The sequence below is a fragment of the Phaethon lepturus genome, unplaced genomic scaffold (genome assembly GCF_000687285.1).
Source record: "Phaethon lepturus isolate BGI_N335 unplaced genomic scaffold, ASM68728v1 scaffold6780, whole genome shotgun sequence".
Lineage (NCBI taxonomy): Eukaryota > Metazoa > Chordata > Aves > Phaethontiformes > Phaethontidae > Phaethon > Phaethon lepturus.
In genome coordinates, this window is record NW_010509818.1 from 1 (window position 1) to 17,638 (window position 17,638).

The 17,638-nt window shown below is 44.2% G+C and overlaps 1 protein-coding gene across 1 annotated transcript; it reads right to left on the reverse strand.

Annotated features, from left to right (window-relative positions):
* Nucleotides 1-390: 390 nt before the first annotated feature.
* Nucleotides 391-17,075, reverse strand: LOC104620664 (protein THEMIS-like; the record flags this gene model as incomplete). Its single annotated transcript, XM_010286990.1, has 2 exons — nucleotides 16,985-17,075; nucleotides 391-549 (listed from the first exon to the last, which is right to left on the reverse strand). Coding segments are annotated over exons 1-2 (250 nt in total), but the record flags the coding sequence as incomplete, so codon positions are not given.
* Nucleotides 17,076-17,638: the final 563 nt, after the last annotated feature.

The following is a 17,638-nucleotide window of genomic DNA, read 5'->3' on the forward strand; positions in this document are numbered from 1 at the left end:
TATATAATAAAAGAAAAAATATAGTAATAGTAAACAAATTACAGTCTGAGCACACAGCAAGGTTTCAGCTCAGACAAAGTCTGGCAAAGTCATAAGTAACTGAAAAGATTTTGGTAATAATTCTTACACTGAGTGACCTCAAGTATAGAAACCATTGCTACCAAACATTATAACATTAATAATTTCTATCCAGGCTTGAAAAAGAACTTTAAGAGTTGAAATTTAAAAATGAATTGATTGTGTCTTGTGCCATCTGATAAAATTGTATCCTTGACAGCTGAGTTGTAACCTCAAATAAATACCAATCAAGACAGCAAATCAATAAAATGAACGAAAGTGATTACTCATGGTTATCATTCCTCAAAAACATGCATTCATGAAATACTATACCAGGAAAATTTAGTGGTAATTCCACTTTGGCTGAAAACTGGCTGACTTCATTATTCTCACAGATACTTGCTATGAGCTTATTAATTTTGAAGCCAATAACTTTAATGACTTCTCCTGTTGACAGGCAGCATTCGTTTCCAAACATTTCATAGATGGAGCCTGAAAAGAAATACAAAAGGAAAGAAAAGCGTTATTCAGCTTTTTCTCACTTTGTCAATTTTCTTTACCTCTTTGAATGAAAGCAAAAATACTTAAAATAATTTATATGAAATTATATTTATCCTGCAATAACCAACCTAATTTTCATTTTCTTCCTTAGTGTCACACAAAAATCCATCTTGTGACTTCAGTGATCTCTAGACTAGCTCTACTTGTACACTGTTCTTAGGTGCGTGCAAGGAGAAGAAGATCTGAAGAACCGGCATTTCCAAGTGGGACCAGAACGGAAGGACACAGGACATGGGATCACCCGGGTCATCAGGAGCTACCTCCTGAAATCAGCAGGCAGTGGAGCCTGGGCAGGAAAGGTCCCTCTGCACGGTACAGGGCATAGCATATCCCATAGGATCAACAGACTACAGCAGAAGGCAAAAAACCATAGATCCTAGAAGGTGCCTAGGGAGAGTCCAGGAGACGTCAAAGTGCAACCAGCATTTGAGTTTTCTGAAGTAACAGAAAACCTGAAGAAATTGGAAAGATGGCAAATTAACAGTGGTAATCCCTGCCCCATGCTGAAACGAGCCTACTGATTCTGACCCGGCAGGAAAAAATGCCTTTTTGTCTGTGATGTTCAGGAGTTTGAGAGCAGGAACAAGGCAATTTAACCAAGTGTTTCAGAGCTTCCTCAGCAAAACCTGGAACTGCAGTTTGCCTTGCCAAAAACACCCTCCCTTCTCCATTCTTGCTGTGGTCATTCTCTGCTGTTTCATAAGTGGGGGCAGTGGGGAAGAATAAAGCAAACCAAAACAAAAGCCAAGTTATGCAGAAGAAGGAAAATTCCTCCTGATCCCTGAAGATAAGTAGAAGCTTTGAGGCATGGGATTAATTAATTATATATATAGGCAATGCAGCAGACACATGCTGATTAAGTTTTCTTTCAGTTCCATTTGTAGACAGAATTACATTGAGCACAGAACATCAGATGTTCTTCTGATGCTGTGCAGTTCCTTCCAACAATTTACCGAGCTCTGACCTGAAGTGAGGTGGAAGTACTCTTTCTGGAATCCCATCTCAGAATTTCATTTCCCCCCTCGTGGTGAGAAAGCTTATTCTCATTTCCACTCCCAATCCATGGTGAGTGTATTCATTTGCTCTGCTACTAACACTGTCTGCTACTTAAAATACTTTTTTTTCTCATTTCCATTTCTTCCTTCCTCAAAGGGTTTGCAAGGTTAATTTTGCCCTTGTCTGGTCACATTTTTGACAAAAATCTAGAAGAAACAAATTCTCTTTATCTCCTCTGAGAAGACAGATTTTCCGTCCCACCATCCCTCTAATAGCCCTTTCTTGCCTCTTGTTCAGTTTAAAGTAGTATTTTCTTTTTCTTTTTTTTTTTTTTCTTTTTAACCAAGGTAACCAGAATGGTCTCAGGCAATGGGAGATATTTAAAACCTGACCTCAGGCTATACAGTAGCAATTAATAATTGAGATGGCCTGTACTGAAATATTGCCATTGCCTGCAGAACTCGCACAGAAAGTGACATTCTCTACTCCACAGCTCTCCTTGCAGTTGGGAGGGAGGGAAAGAATTTTTAAAATTTTTTTTTGCCAGGTGTTGTATCAGAATGCAACTATTAGCCAAGTGATTTTCATAATGCTCTCAGGATCAATGCCAGTCATGACCATAGCCTGGGCTAATAAGCATCCCTTCCTGAGTCTGGGATAGATTTATCAACTCTGCTCCAGCACTTGCAGGTGACAAGCACTTGGCTATCACCTCACTGGAAGTCACTGGGAGCCCACCCTGAGCATAGACTGCTCTGGTTCTAGCCTAAACGCAAAGCCTCAGTAGAGCACCACAGAACAACGGGTTTGTGTCAGGACAGGAGGATGAACAAGAGTAACACTGAACAACTGGTTAAGTTTAATCTGTTGTGAAGACATGTCCAGGCAAACCTGTCTGTTCCTTGTGCAATGCTCTCACAATTGAGATGGACACCAGGAAATCCCCAACTGCTCCCCTGAAGAAGGCAGGTACTGATGTACATTTTTAACCCTATGCAGAAGAATCTAGGTTTAAAAAAAAAAAAAAATTAAAAATCACGTGGCAGATGTTTTCAGCAGGCTGGATGTGACAACATTGCCTGGTTTCCCTTGCTGAGAGTACTACATAGGATCAGGGGGGCTGTTGTACTCAGGCTCTAAACTCTCCCAGCAGGCTACCGCCTTTCTGTTGCACACCAGGATGGTGATTAGCACAGAGATATTCTGGATTATAGTGCCACACAAATATCAACTACAGTCAGGTGAAAGGACATGCTGTTTATGCATCCTTTAAACCAACCTGGTACAAAGCAGAAGACCAATAGAGCTGCTGCCCTTTAACTAAAAAAGAACAATCTGGTTTTCTTCTTGTAAAGATAGCGCATAGCTGTTTGCTCTCCCTTTAGTCCCTGAGCAATTCAGCATTGACTAACTCAGATGTCTCCACTGGATATTGCTACAGCTGCCATCAGTAGGTTGGCTGCTGCTCCAATAAACACATGAGGAGTTATCATAGCTCTCATTGCTTTAGCTGAGCTCCACAGGATACTTTATGACAGTCAGAAAAGTGTATGTGCAATACTTATTTCATATTAGACTGAGAGAGCGAGAAAGATTGAGCAGCCGTGAAGAGGGTAATACTCCTTTTGTGTTGAACCACCTCACTCCTCCCATCAGACACAGTAGAGATCACAAGCAACCATGATATTATTAGATAGACGGAATCCCAGAGGACCCAGGGTGATGAGCTCTGCATTATAGAAACATGGAAAGATGAGCAAAGAATTCCAATATTCTCACCTCTGAACAAATATTTGCAAAAACCTACTCAAAATGGGAACTCGTGGCTTATAGAGGCTTTTTTTTTTCTTCAGTGCAGATTCAGATCCAGCTTCTCCAGATTACCTCACTTGAAAATAGACCCCTAGAAACAATTTAATATATGAAAGTAACTACACGGACTAATTATGGGCTTTGGGCACATTTGCTTTCATCTCTACTAGGCAGCCTTTGCAAGCGTGCCCCTTGATGGAGCCAGGACGGGCTGTGCACCCGCGAGCGGGCAGTGCTGCTCCATATGCACATGGGCACCAAGCCGTGCAGGTTCGGTGGCCTCGCTGGCTGTGGCTGATTTCCAAATAACATGGTAGCTGGAGAAGAGCGAACCAAGCAATGGCCCTGAGGGGGAGAATGGAGCAGTTAAGAGGCTGAACCTCTCAAAAAAATGGTGTGACTGAAGAAGATCTAACTACTACTTCAGTCTATATCCACAGCAGAGTGGTGCCACCAAGAAATAAAGAAAGGAGTCAGGGGAGGGCCCAGTTTCTGATCATGGCTGGTTCTGAAGGACTTACTACTTTTATCAGGTTTGCTTCTCCTCAAGCACAAAAGCTTAGCTACCACTGTACTACAGAGAGTTTGAGAAGTCCTGCCATCCATCACAAAATAAAAAGCATAAATTGTGTGAATCAGTGAAAACACTGATCAGTTAGTGACAGGTCCAAGGCTGAAGATCCAATCTGGCAATATCCGTGAAAAGAGACTAGCTCTGCCAAACACTCAAAAACAGATGATTGGATCACACAAAAATCAGCCTTTGACAAAGCAAACAAAATGCAAAACATGAGAAATGCAGACAACAACCTAAACAGGGTAAGCAGTGGCCTGGCACTGTAAAGATGGCAGAAAATCTAAAACATGATAAAAAAAGGGTAAAATACACAAGGAAAGAAAATCCACACTCATAAAAGAGAGAAAGTACCTGAGGCAGACAAGCATATGGAGTTCAAGCTGGAGCCTACAAAAAGCATTGCATGGACCTGCAGGCTCTGTTTGGAACATCAAGGGCCAAGATGCATTCAGAAAAAAGATGGATTGTAAATGCCAGACTGAAAGCCACAAAAGAGTGTGCACAGAAGAGACACATAGGGCTGTCACAGCACCTTAATTCTCAGAGTCTTTCATCAGAACAAAACACAGAATCACAGAATCACAGAATTACTAAGGTTGGAAAGGACCTTCAAGATCATCAAGTCTAACCATTAATCTAACGCCACCATGTCTCCTAAACCATGTCCTGAAGTGCCAGATCTACATGTTTTTTGAATACTTCCAGAGATGGTCACTCCGCCACCTCCCTGAGGAGCCTGTTCCAATGCTTGACCACTCTCTCGGTGAAGAAATTTTTCCTAACACCTAATCTAAACCTCCTCTGGTGCAACTTGAGGCCATTTCTTCTTATCCTATCACTAGTTACTTGGGAGAAGAGACCAACACCCTTGTCGCCACATCCCCCTTTCAGGTAGCTGTAGAGAGCAATAAGGTCTCTTTCTTGTAGAGAGCCTCCTCTTCTCCAGACTGAACAACCCCAGTTCCCTCAGCCGCTCCTCATAAGACTTGTGCTCCAGACCCCTCACCAGCTTCGTTGCCCTTATCTGGTCACACTCCAGCACCTCAATGTCCTTCTTGTAGTGAGGGCCCCAAAACTGAACACAGGATTCAAGGTGCGGCCTCACCAGTGCCGAGTACAGGGGCACAATCACTTCCCTACTCCTGCTGGCCACACTCGTTCTGATACAGGCCAGGACACTGTTGGCCTTCTTGGCCACCTGGGCACACCTGGGCTCGTATTCAGCCGGCTGTTGACCAGCACCCCCAGGTCCCTTTCTGACGGGCAGCTCTCCAGCCACTCCTCCCCAAGCCTGTAGCGTTGCATGGGGTTGTTGTGAGCCAAGTGCAGGACTCGGCACTTGGCCTTGTTAAACCTCATACAGCTGACCTCAGCCCATCGATCCAGCCGGTCCAGATCCCTCTGCAGAGCCCTCCTACCCTCCAGCAGATCAACACTCTCACCCAACTTGGTGTCATCTGCAAACTTCCTGAGGGAGCACTCGATCCCCTCATCCAGATCATCGATAAAGATATTGAACAAGACCGGCCCCAGAACCGAGCCCTGGGGAACACCGCTTGTGACCGCCCGCCAGACGGATTTAACACCATTCACCACAACTCTCTGGGCTCGGCCGTCCAGCCAGTTCTTTACCGAGTGAAGAGTACATCTGTCTAAGCCATGAGCCGCCAGTTTTCTCCAGGAGAATGCTGAGAATTCCAAAACATAACATTGTTGTGGAAAACAAATTGATCATTCATCTAAAAGCATCAGTTTTAGGAAAAAGTGAGATGAAAATTAAAATCTAAAAAAAAAAGTCATGGTTTTAATTAAAATTTTTTAAAAAGATAAAATCAAGGGAGCTGGTTGTCTTACCGTCAAAGAAATAAACTGTTACATGGGTACATAATCTACTAGCAAAGACAATGCTTTGTAATAATACCAAGGAAGGTGAACCCCTTCTTGAATTAAAAAAAATGGAAGAAAGAAAAGACATGGGTTTTGGCATCATCAAGAAGGGAAAGGGCATTAAGCTGCTAGGAAGGATGCTTTAAGTTTTCTAGAAAAGAGGAAAGCTTTTAGTGGAGTAGAAGTGAAGAGTGCCCAAGAATCCCAGGACTCATGGCCATAGGAAGATACCTTTCATCCCAGAAAAGAAGTTGGATAAATTGCTTGTATAAGCACTGAGTAACGGAGGTATGCCACCACATTTTCCATCCAGTTAAGGAAGTCAGAGATCAACATTCTACAGCTTATCAGAGTAAAACTTATATATATGAGTGGATAGACAGATAGATGTATATGTAGATAGATATGTACCTACATGACCATTTTCATGGTCAACTTGTAGGGCTTTAATTACCTTCTCCTTTATCAGATTCATTTGAAATAGACCAAGAGGTTGAAAGATTATGAGGGTGAGAGGCTGGGAGGAGGATGGCTAACAGACCGAGACCGTAATTGCAGAAGCCTCATTTTTAATGATACCAGGATAAAAAAAAAATCATTAAAAAATGAAACTCTGCCAGCCACATGAGAACAGATTCATTTTTGGAGGTGAAATTGCACATACAGTATTGATTGTAATTACATATTTGTTTGCAACCATATTGCCTTAGTACTGAATTCAGTCCTTGCTTGGCCGTTTGCCTGAAATAGTACAATGAAGATTACATTCAGACAAGAAAAATGTTACCTGTATGATTTGTCATCTAGGCATTTGCAGTAAATATTTGTGCTGAGAAAAGGGCGGGAGGCATGGTTTTCAAAAAAGGGACAATAAAAATTCTTTTTTCCTTTAAAAGCCACAATAATTAGTCTTAAAACGTTGTGAAGATACCCGCTGTGTGACAACATGACCCTGAAAGATTTTACTTCAGCTGACTGATGTGGATCCTCACACACAATATATTGAAAAATAAAATTAAAATTAAAATGGACCTTTTAGTACATTTATTTGTTGTTGCACAACAGTAACTGTGTTTTTCCTACTTGAGCCACAAAGCAAGTATAAGATGTTGAAAATGTAAATCAAGTAACCTTAAGGACTGAATCTTTTTGATTTGAGAAAGATATATGCAATATAATGCAAAAAACATTTTAGCAGAACCCAGAATAAAGTAGCTTATTTACGGTGATCAAACAATGCCCCGGAAGGCTGTAATTAAAGAGCTTGTTGCCTTTGAAACCACCTTTTCCGAATTGTTACTTTGTTCAGTAAAAAACACATTTATATCCTTTCATAAGCTCATCTCTAGTTTGACAATCCATATTACCAACTGCTGTGATCACATCAAAGCAACCATAACAATTGGTTCAATATCTTTTTTCTCCATCTTTCCTAAAATGCTAAGCAGCCACACCCCCATCTTCCCTAACATGAGCACTTTATTTGATTTATTTCTCATTATAGGTACAAGAAGAGTCTTTCTGTATTAAAAACAACAATATAAAATATAAATACAGTGAATGCCTGAGATGGAGAATGTCATTCTTCATGTCAGGCCATATGACAGTGCCACTGAGAGAAATACTTTATAATGCAAGGTAGAAGAGCAAATATCTCAGTAATATTTCCCTTTTTCTTCTCAGCAGCTTAGAGCCCCATTCGGTGACTGCTCTCGGAGTGAACGCTCCACTGATGCTGATAGGAAGTACAGCTCAAAATCAGGTCCATGACGAAACGGCAATAATACGTCACTCCTGTGTAACTCCCTTTTGCCACACACCCCCCGGGCACTTTAGCAAGGAGGGCTAGGGAGCGCAGCCCAAACAAGACAAAAAGCTTGACTAGGGTGGCACAGAGGACCATTCAGCAGAGCGGGAGCTCAAGCCCAGGCTGGCTGACTCCCAGTCTCACTGTCTGTCTGCTACAGGGAGGGAGCTGCTAAGCACTTCCAAATATCCCCCATTCTTTTTTTCTTTTCTTGTTTTTTTTTTTTTTTTTTTAACACAGACAAAGATTTTCTCTGGACAAAAACAAATGACTTTGCAGGCCAGACACACTAGGCATTGACTCCCTAGCCGCATGAGTCTGAATCCTTGAAGGAAAAAATCCTCAAAGGAAAAAATCCTCCCTTTCATCTCTCAGTAGCACCCACTGAATTCATTGCAGCTGGCAGGCTGAGCGGTCTTTGAAAGAAGATCCAAAGAACTGGGAACCTGGCTGCTTTGCAGGGAGATGAAAGATCTGACATATCCCGAAAGAGTAGAATTTTGTCCCAATGTCCTTTTCCCAGTGCTCCTTTCTCCACTATCATGTTGTCATCAGTTGCCCATATGGGTGCTGCCTTCCCGGATCAGGGGTGACTCTGTTTCAGGGGCCGGTGAAGTAGTTCTGCTTTCACATAAAGGCACGACTCCCTGGTGCAGCCATGCAGCCAGAATCACAATAGCCTGCTTTCCCTTACGACATAGCTCGGCTGGAATCACAGTTTTATTAAGGCTGCTGCAGGCTCCCAAAGTAATCCAAAGGGCATAATGTATCTATAATTAGTGTCAATGAAAAAGATATCATTCTTTATGGGCATTATTTGGAGGTTAGCCAATTGTACGGAGTTTATGTTCTTTGGCAAGAAGAGAGGTCTATTTTAAAGTTGCAGGGAGGAGAGCTTTGCTTAATAACTTTAAGCATATTACACTCTGATTAAGCAGTAGGAAAAAGCAAACAATTTCTGTCAGTAAGAAGTTAGGTGTCTTTTTTTTCAGCTCAGCTCTCCTGAGCACCGAAGATGCTAATCAGCGTGCTGGGTTTTCCCCACTAAACTCAAATAAACTAACATCTTGTGGGGAAGACACAAAGAGGATAAAAATCATACGCGCAATGGCAGGCAATGAAGGAAGCACGCCCCAGCTTCTCTCTCCAAGCCCAGGCTGTGAGAGTGGCTGCAAATAGTATGAAATGCCTGTATGGCTTTTATACATCCCCCCTCCGCCCCGAGAGGTGCACCCACCGAGAGCAGGTGAGCCCAGCTCCCCCTTGCCCACGTGGTGCTCCAGGGGCCCAGAGCTAGCAGTAGTCACGAAGGCTGCATGAGTTTGTGTAGAAGATCCTCTATCAAGTGACAGGGCAACTTCTTACTGATCTTTGTAACAGCTCTTCTCTCCTTAACGTCAAAAATCTGCAGGTTTGGTCAGTGTGGGACGCAAATCCTCCAAGGAATTCAGCTGCTGAATTGCCATGGAGGTAACTCCATCAAAAGGCTCTGTGCAAAGAGGGCATCTTATCGTGATCATACCCAATTAGGCTGCAGAAGGTCTGATTTTTGCCAGCATAAAACCATCAAAAAACAAAAGCTGTGAGATTTATCTTTTGCCATATAAAGTCAAACTTTAAATGTCAAGTGCTTTAAGCCATTTCAATCATAATGGAATTTTGTAAAAAATTACTTCTGCAGTTTCTGATTTATTCCTTTCCTGATAGGTTTATAGCCTTTTTTTTTTTAATACTTTCTTCTGATTCTCATCTATCCAGAGGGCTCACGCTCTGCATGGGGCAGCAGAGCTTTGTGCGTGCAGCACCCACTAATAATGGAAAGAGCAAGTGAAACCACAGCTCCACATGCAACATCTTTGACCTTTTGTTTGGGTTCACCCACACAAGTCAGAATTACTGTGGCAGTGAAGAGAATTGCCGAAAGCTTTTTTTGAACAGCATTAGTCACTGTTTTAGCTGTTCGTGATTTATTTAGTTTTATTCATTTTCTTTGCAGCATTAATTTCTTTGACTTAAGGTATGTTTAACAGAAAATCTGTGCTTTGTTGGACTAGGTTTAAGAAGGCTGTTTAAATTAAGTTGCAGGATCAGACCGGAGTGTTGAGCACTTCACAGGTGAAGCCCAGAGCTGGAAACGTGCTTAAGCATCTTCCCCTACTGAGATCACAGCATGCTGCCCCTTGTGCCATTACTGTGTGCCCAACGGAGCTAACCAGAAACAGGGAACCTGGGCTAATGCCATGTTCCCTCATGCATAGATCACCAGGCACTGGAAGAAAAAATACCCCACAAAAGCCCTGTAACTCTGAAACGTTGCATGGTCATGGGCTTGTGTATCATGAGATGTTTATCCCAGGATCTTCTCTCCTCTGTCATCTGCTATAGTTGTCCCCTTATCTTCCCAGAGCCCAAGTCTGTGAAAATTGTCTTGGTATTTTTACAGGATGGCAGGTTCACATGTAGGGAAACAGGGCTCCTCCTACTGCAGATTTTCTCCTCGCATCCCTGGAGACCCACGTGCAACAGCAGCCGGGGAGCCCTCTCCACTGCAGGAAACGGGCACATCGAGGGCAGCTTCAGCAAGCCAAGGCAGGGGGGTTGACCCCTGCGTTGAGACAAGGCAGGCGATTTGGGTATTCTGCCCACCTCCTGTGCCATCCACAGAGAAGCCCAGAGCTGAACGTCACAGAAAGAAAATCCCCACAAGGCGATCCTCGAAACAGTTCGCCCTCAGCACCAGCTACCCAGGGTCAGGTTTTTCTCACTGTATCTGGATGAATCACCCCATTGAGGGCAGCGGCATGCATAAAATGAGCAATATTTGACCCATAGAAGTCAGGTTTTGTTCTCATATTGCATTCACCGAAAGGCACTTTCCTTCTCCTTCAGAATAAAATATGTTTTTGAAGCAGCTTGTACAAGTGCAAGAGAGTTTCAGTGGTACATATTAATACAGAAAATTTACCAACATGCTCTGACTACTGACCACAAAAGAGAATCCACACTACCTGTTACTCCTGCTGTACCTAGGGCTCCTGCTCCTAACTGCTGAACTGAGAGCAAGGGAAACAACTATGTTCAAGGGGAAAGAGACGCTTCCATTTTTACAGACAGATTTGCCTTCTATCTCTGTTAAAAAATGAGACAAATGAGCAAGTGCAAACCCCGTACCACAAATTTCTACCATTTCATGTGCAACACTCCCTTTGGCACGCACTCAACTCAGACTCCACCCAGTAAATGTGCAGGTCATTTTTATTGATCTTCCACCTCTAAGAAGTACAGCCTTAATTATCTTCATCAAAGCTGTTCAAAGCTGTCCATGCTTTAGCCCCTCTTTAAATTGTCTTGTTGCTCTTTATAAGAAAAAGTGCCTTTATTAATCCCAAAGAGGCAGCTTGCTTGTTTTATTCACACATATTACAGACTGCATATCCTAGCTTTCATCGACTCACTGGCTTTTCACACTGATAAGGGATCAGGACTAGTTCCCTCTAGGCTGGCTTAAGAACAGTGAAAAATCATTCCATCCTACGTGATAGTTTTCTAACTATTAGTGTTGAGAGAGATTTCCTGTCTAAACTAGGACTTGGGGCAGCTGAGACTTGGTGTTCAAGGATTCCTCTATTCAGTTTGAATAGCTGCAGTTACAGGGTTAACAGGACTTTTTGGAAGTGGTTCCAGCACTCTGCTGCTGGTCAACAGAACCCATCACTCCCCTGGAAGGCTCACAGAAGCTCACGCTGGAAAATGCTGTTTCCCAGTAATAGAAGCAGAAAGGGTGAATTTGAAACTGCAGAGAGGGCAAGCAGGCATGGATATGCAGCCAGCGAAGGAGAGCCAGGAGGAACCGTGAGCCTAAGCATGTTCATGTTCTTTATAGTTCACCAAAGGGAGTTTTGCAATAGAGCTATTCACATTCACCAAAGGAGCAAATCGCAAAGGGTTTTGTTTGGCATCGCCCCTCGCGCCGCTGTCGGAGAGCACCAAGCAGCCAGCCAGAGAGAGCATCCCACCTGGCAACACCGAGCATCTGTAACTCCCTCAGGCCTGGAAGGGCTTTAGCCAGGGATGTATATGTAACCCCACTGTTGTCTCTTCCCACCGTTTTCTCCCTGCGCAGAGAGACCTGGCACAGATCCCCAGGAGAGGGAGCGGAGAGCGGAGCACTTCGTTTACAGCGCGCTGCTTCACTGCACTCCCCACCTGCAGAGGTGGAGGCTGCTGGCTTAAAGGTCCCTTCTCCCCAGAAGGAGAGCACACAGCACAAATTTCCCCGATGAGTTTCACGGGTCCATCATAAAGGGGAGATGCCCTGGCGCTGCGATTTACGCAACGCACGTTCTGCTTTTGAGCAGCAGAACTGCAGAGAGGAGCTACCGGCTCTCCCTGTATTGTGGCAAGTCCCAATTCCTGGGACTCTAATCCCATTGCTGATGTGTGTACTTAGCTTTAGGGGAATTAAAAAAAAAAAAAAAAGGCAATGTGGGATTTCTATTTAGGCAGAGCAAAAATGGGAAGGCTGCAGGTAGGGAACATGGCTAGTGGCAAGAAACACCAAGCTAATAGGTTCTTTGAGCAGTTCTACATTTTTCACAGTTGAAGTTCGACACTTTTTATTGTTCTGCTACTGGTTAAATTAAGCCTGCAGAATATTAAATTTAATTACCCATAAAATAATTATATCAGTATTAAAACAGACTTAATTTTTGCAACATAAAGGTGAAAGTCTGTACTTGCATGCTATCTGTAAAAATCAGTGGTCATAGAGTACTTAGCTTACTAAGCATCAATATTTACTAAAATGTTCAAAGAAAGATATTCAATTAATCAAATCAGTTTCCAATGGAGTTTCAGTAGTTTAATTTTTTAATAACATATTTTAATGAGCTATTAAATTGTCACATACTTCAGTCTGCACTGTAGTTCCTTCTAATCAACGCTTATTACCAAGGTATTTGTATCTGGCAAACTTGCTCTCATTTTATAACCAGTCTTCTTATTCCCTTCAGAGATTCAACAGCCCAGTTTCTGGTTTGACCGCAGAGTCCAAAACAACTGCCCCGACAGGCATCCTTGAGTTTTGCAGAACCACCCTCTCCTTTCACCTGTTTTCAAATCAGGAATAACAATAATTTCTCTACTTCTGTACAGTCCTTTGAGTGTGATGAATGAAAAGCACTTTAGAAGAACGCGGGGCTATTACCAAAACCCCATGCTCCCGACTCTGCATGGTGTTGGACAGTCATGGATGGTGACGGCAGGTTGGGGCTCTGACTGTGCAGCCACACACTGGCGGAGGGAAAGGGGACTGGGAACATGAGAGCATGAACAAGCTCCTCAAATGTTGGCTATCCTGCCTGACACAAACTGGGTAAGGCTTCAACCAACCCCAAAGTCCAGGTGTAGCATGAAAAACACTGACATCAACCCAGGGAAACCCTTCTCTCTGCTTCAAGCCAGGAACAGAGAGGTGAGCAGGAACACAGCTTCCTCAGAAAGGTGTCTAGGTCGTGGTATTCACTAGCAACAGCAAAAGTTCAATTGCCCATAGCTTCTCTAGCTGGAAGTATTCTGAATGGAAACAGGGTCTAGAAAGTCCTGTCCACTTGCAGTTTGGGGAGCTACAGTTAAATACATGACAATTCCACTAATAGCAGCAGGAACATAATTTTTTACAGGCCAGTAGAGAGACTAATGGTGGAATGGGTGCACACAGCATATGTTTTAACTTAATCTTCACCAGGAACTGCAGCAGGCAGGGTTGGGTCTGAAAACAGAGACCTAGATGGCGTTTGATGCTATATAATTACGAAGGCAGAATGGGATCTTTCAGAGATTTTACCTTGCCCAAGGGCAAGCAAATTCCCACTCTTGCCCTGGTACTTGACTTTGCAGCTTCTAACAAAAATACCTCACCACATGGAAAAAGATACATCCATCCTTACAGCATTATGCTTTCCTTACGCTTCCAGAGGTACTGAAAACCTGTCAAGAACAGTAAGGCTGATTTGCAAGTCCCATATTTGTAAAACCATTTAGACCTAAGAGAGTGTGTGCAAAATGTTGCTTCCAGATAGAGTAAATGAAGAGTTTCATCCCCATAGCACACTGTCCACCACAGAAGACCAGTGAAAGGATTATATTCTGTTGTCTTTTTACCACATAAATTGTTATAGCCTTCTTTGCTTGGCTGCTACAACTTCAATGTGACAGCTCTAACGGATTTAGTAGACCATTATTTACTCTATTAGTCATTTTATATACCTGGTTAAGCTGACATTAAAAAACCTTGCACTTTTTTCTGGGGTTGTGGAGAGGGGAATATACATAGCACGTACATATGTACAAATTCTTGCCATTTTAAATTCTTACGTCAGAAAATTAATCATCCCTTGTGACTGACCGGTTTCAAACAATCCCATGTAATGCTTTAAAAATAAATCTTCTCTTTCACTACCTGCATGTTGTGCTGGGAATGGGTAAAGATTCCTATGAAATCCAACTCCATAAAACCACTAATCTAAGTAGGACTCAGCTGAACAGGCTGACTCTGCAGCCAGTTGGGAGCTACTACAATCAGTGCAGGAACGCGCTGATTTGGTCCCTGCAACCATAGCAATAAACCCACGTTCGCTGCCAATAGCCTGCCATTACCCACGACGTGATTGCTGGCGTCCGGCACGCGGTAAGAGAAATCAAAAGGGTTGTTGGGGGGGCAGAGGATCTGCCCGAGGAAGGACTAAAGAATGGTTGTCCTAATGGAAATTTGAAGTGCACAAAGTGGCCCACTCTCCTGTTTAGCAATATAACAGGAGCTACTTCAGGCGCTCTCTGAAGCACTACTCTCGCTTCAGAAAATGCAACATAAATCATACTGCAATCACAGAACAGTGTGTGCACCCCTGCTGCCAGGTACAGAGGGGAGCAAAATGTTCAGGAGAGATCTGAGACAGACAGAGAGCTCAGGGAGGGAGGGAGGGAGGGGGAGGAAGGGGGAGTCTGGGCTGAGAAGATCTTTTGTAGCCCGAGATCCTGCAAACCTCTCAGGCACAACATCTCGAGAGTCTCTCGCTTCCTCTGAAGCAAGGAAGACGGAGACGGAGGAGACAACACAAGCCTGCTAGTGGACATCGGTGTTCCTAGGTACCTGCAAGCAGTCCGCAGATGTGCCAGCGGTGAGGGGAAGGGCACACATCTGTATCAGCCTTGCTCGCTGCATGAGCAGGAGAGCTGTGTGCGTCAGTGCTGTACCCAGCCTGCTGCTGGGAGGGCACATGAGTGCAGCTGGGAGGAGGCCACCGGGAGAAGAGGACAGGAAGAGGTGGTGCTGCTGAAGACTGAAGAAGCACCAGAGCAGCACAAGGGCTCTCGCTTTTAGTGCAAACATGCCTGGGTCCCTATAGCACATACCACCTTCTCCCAAGGCTGCGCAGGCTCCTTTATTACAGGCAGTCACCACATAACAGCTTTTTTCTCTCACAGCCAGGACGTTGCTGCAGAATGGTCTGTGGGTTAAGGTCCCACTGTTTTTTTCTCCTCGTGTGGAAAGGTTTACACAGTAAACGGAAGCACAAGCTGAAATGCCCTGGCTCCAGAGATGTACTGATACGAGTTTTACCATCCACTAGCAGCAGGATGCAGACCAGGAACTCAGCTGGGCTACCATAATTTTATCATAGTACTTTGTATATATATATACAACTTATGGTATTTTGTGTACACATATACATACATATATATACATGTACATGTACATACACGTAAATATACATACAACTTGTATTTATACTACCTCTGCTTCCTAGCTGTGTGGAAGGAAGATGGTTTAGGGGACATGGTGGCGCTGGATTAATGGTTGGACTTGATGATCTTGAAGGTCCTTTCCAACCTAGTGTTTCTGTGATTCTGTGATTCTGTGAAATATGGTGGCTACTCAACTTTAAGAAGGTGATCTGCCCATTTTTAGTTTAAATTCCACTCTTCATCACTTAGGTAGTAGCCTCCTTATCAAGAACTTAATTCAGTTCAAGTTCATGGGCCATTTTAAAAAGTAAAACTTGAACAGGTTACATGTCAAAGGTCAGAAAAAGCATATTTTCAAAAGTTTCTGGTAATTTTGGCCAAGTTTGTTTCCCAGAATGCCTTTTTTTGTGTATCAGTACGAGGCAGTTTCCAGAGCAGCTAGGATGGGCAATCAGGAGAACATGGACCCTGTGTCACCATCAGAGCTTAAGCATGCCCTTTCCTGTTTTCTTTCCGCCCCAAGAGGCTGTTCTTGCAGAGGGAAGAACCGCCCGCTCTGGCCACAGTGCCGAGATCGCAGCTCAGACTTTCCATGGCCACAGCTAAATGACAGCCACCTCCTCTCTCCTCCTACTATGGAGCAACATGGGGGTGTTTAGATTAATGTAAAGAGAGATATTGTGGATCCTGAAGCAAGCACACAGCTGAAGCTGAAGCAGGCTTCAGCTCATTTCATAAAGCCCCTTCTGTTTTATCTAGTGTGACCCCAAATTTTCCCTTGCAGTGGCAGGGAGGTAACTTTCTCTTCCTAGACTAATACATGGGCCTGACATGGTGTTTTCACTGTCATTAAAGTCAACGCTCTGACCAAGCGCAGAACTTCTCCCGCCAGTGCAAGTGTCTTTACTATGTTTCCATTGTGTTTTGTGCACAAGCAGAACCCAGCAATAAAAACACCATAAAAAGGTCTGCTGCAGGAAAACCCAGCAAAATATTGCCCCTGTGATGCTCCTGTCTGGCTCATACCCATCCCTTCGTATTGTTGCACACCTGAAGTATCCCCAAAGGAAGGGCAGAACTTCAGGAAAACCTTATGGTCCCTCACGGTTGCTTTCCAGATGCTCTGGTTCTTTAGTTCTGAGACAGAGAGCACCCCTCCGTGCCAAGCCCAGAAGAGCAGAGCTAGGTTTAATCAATTAACCTCTGTGAGGTGATTTGCAATTGCAGTGTTATGGCTCTGTGTGAGTGCAAAGCAGATCCATGACTCATGCCAGGATTCTTTCCAGGGTACAATGAGGAGTAACTATAGCTCCTTCCTCACTGCCTGGGAGAAGACCAGATGCACACCATGCCAAAGACGTCTCCAAAGCCATTGATCATTACACTGGTTCTTCAAAGGGAAAATTGCAGCTGGTGGGAAACTGCTGGGAGACAACTCTGTCAGCATCCTCCCTCTGCCTCCCCCACGTCCCGGTCCCAAGGTAGATGGGGATGTCAAAGGTAGACTTGCAAAGCCCTGCCAGAAAACACCGGATGCTCACCTTGGAAATAGATGCCTGACTGGATTTGGAGGACCCTGGGAAGGGCTCTGGGATCCAGAGAATGAATGAACTTCTCCAGGGTAGATGCCATGGTCCGCAGCAAGGCAGCATGTGGGTTCGGCACGCAAAGACCAGTGGAAAGCTTTCGAGGCAGCAACGCTTGCAGCCTGGTGCATGCTGCACCTGGGAGAGCCGTGGGGCTCCGTGGTGGAGGGGAGGAGCGGCACGGGGAGGTACTTCTGCTTCCTCCCTTCCGTGGCTGCTTCCTCCCACGGCTGCAGCTGGAGTGGGGTGAGGCGGGACGATGCTGAGCCGGTGGCCTTGCCACCAGGCTGGGGTACCCGTACCCACAGAGGATCCATGCCAGGCTGGGAGAAGTGCGGGGGGTGCTGTGGGTACTGGGCTTCATAGGGTGCAGGGGGATCTGCCATTCCTTTCATTGGTGACGGTTATTGACCCTGTGAAAAGAAGACATTGAGTATCAGCCCTGTCTAAAGCGGGGGAAAAACATCATGTCCATCATGTCTGGGTGGTTTTTGGTTGGTTTTTTTCTTTTCTTGGAGCATGGCAAAACAGTTTGGTGTTTGTTCTCGTCAAAACCACCAACAGCCTTTGAAGAAAAGAACTGAAACCATTTTTTCTGATGTTTTTTGC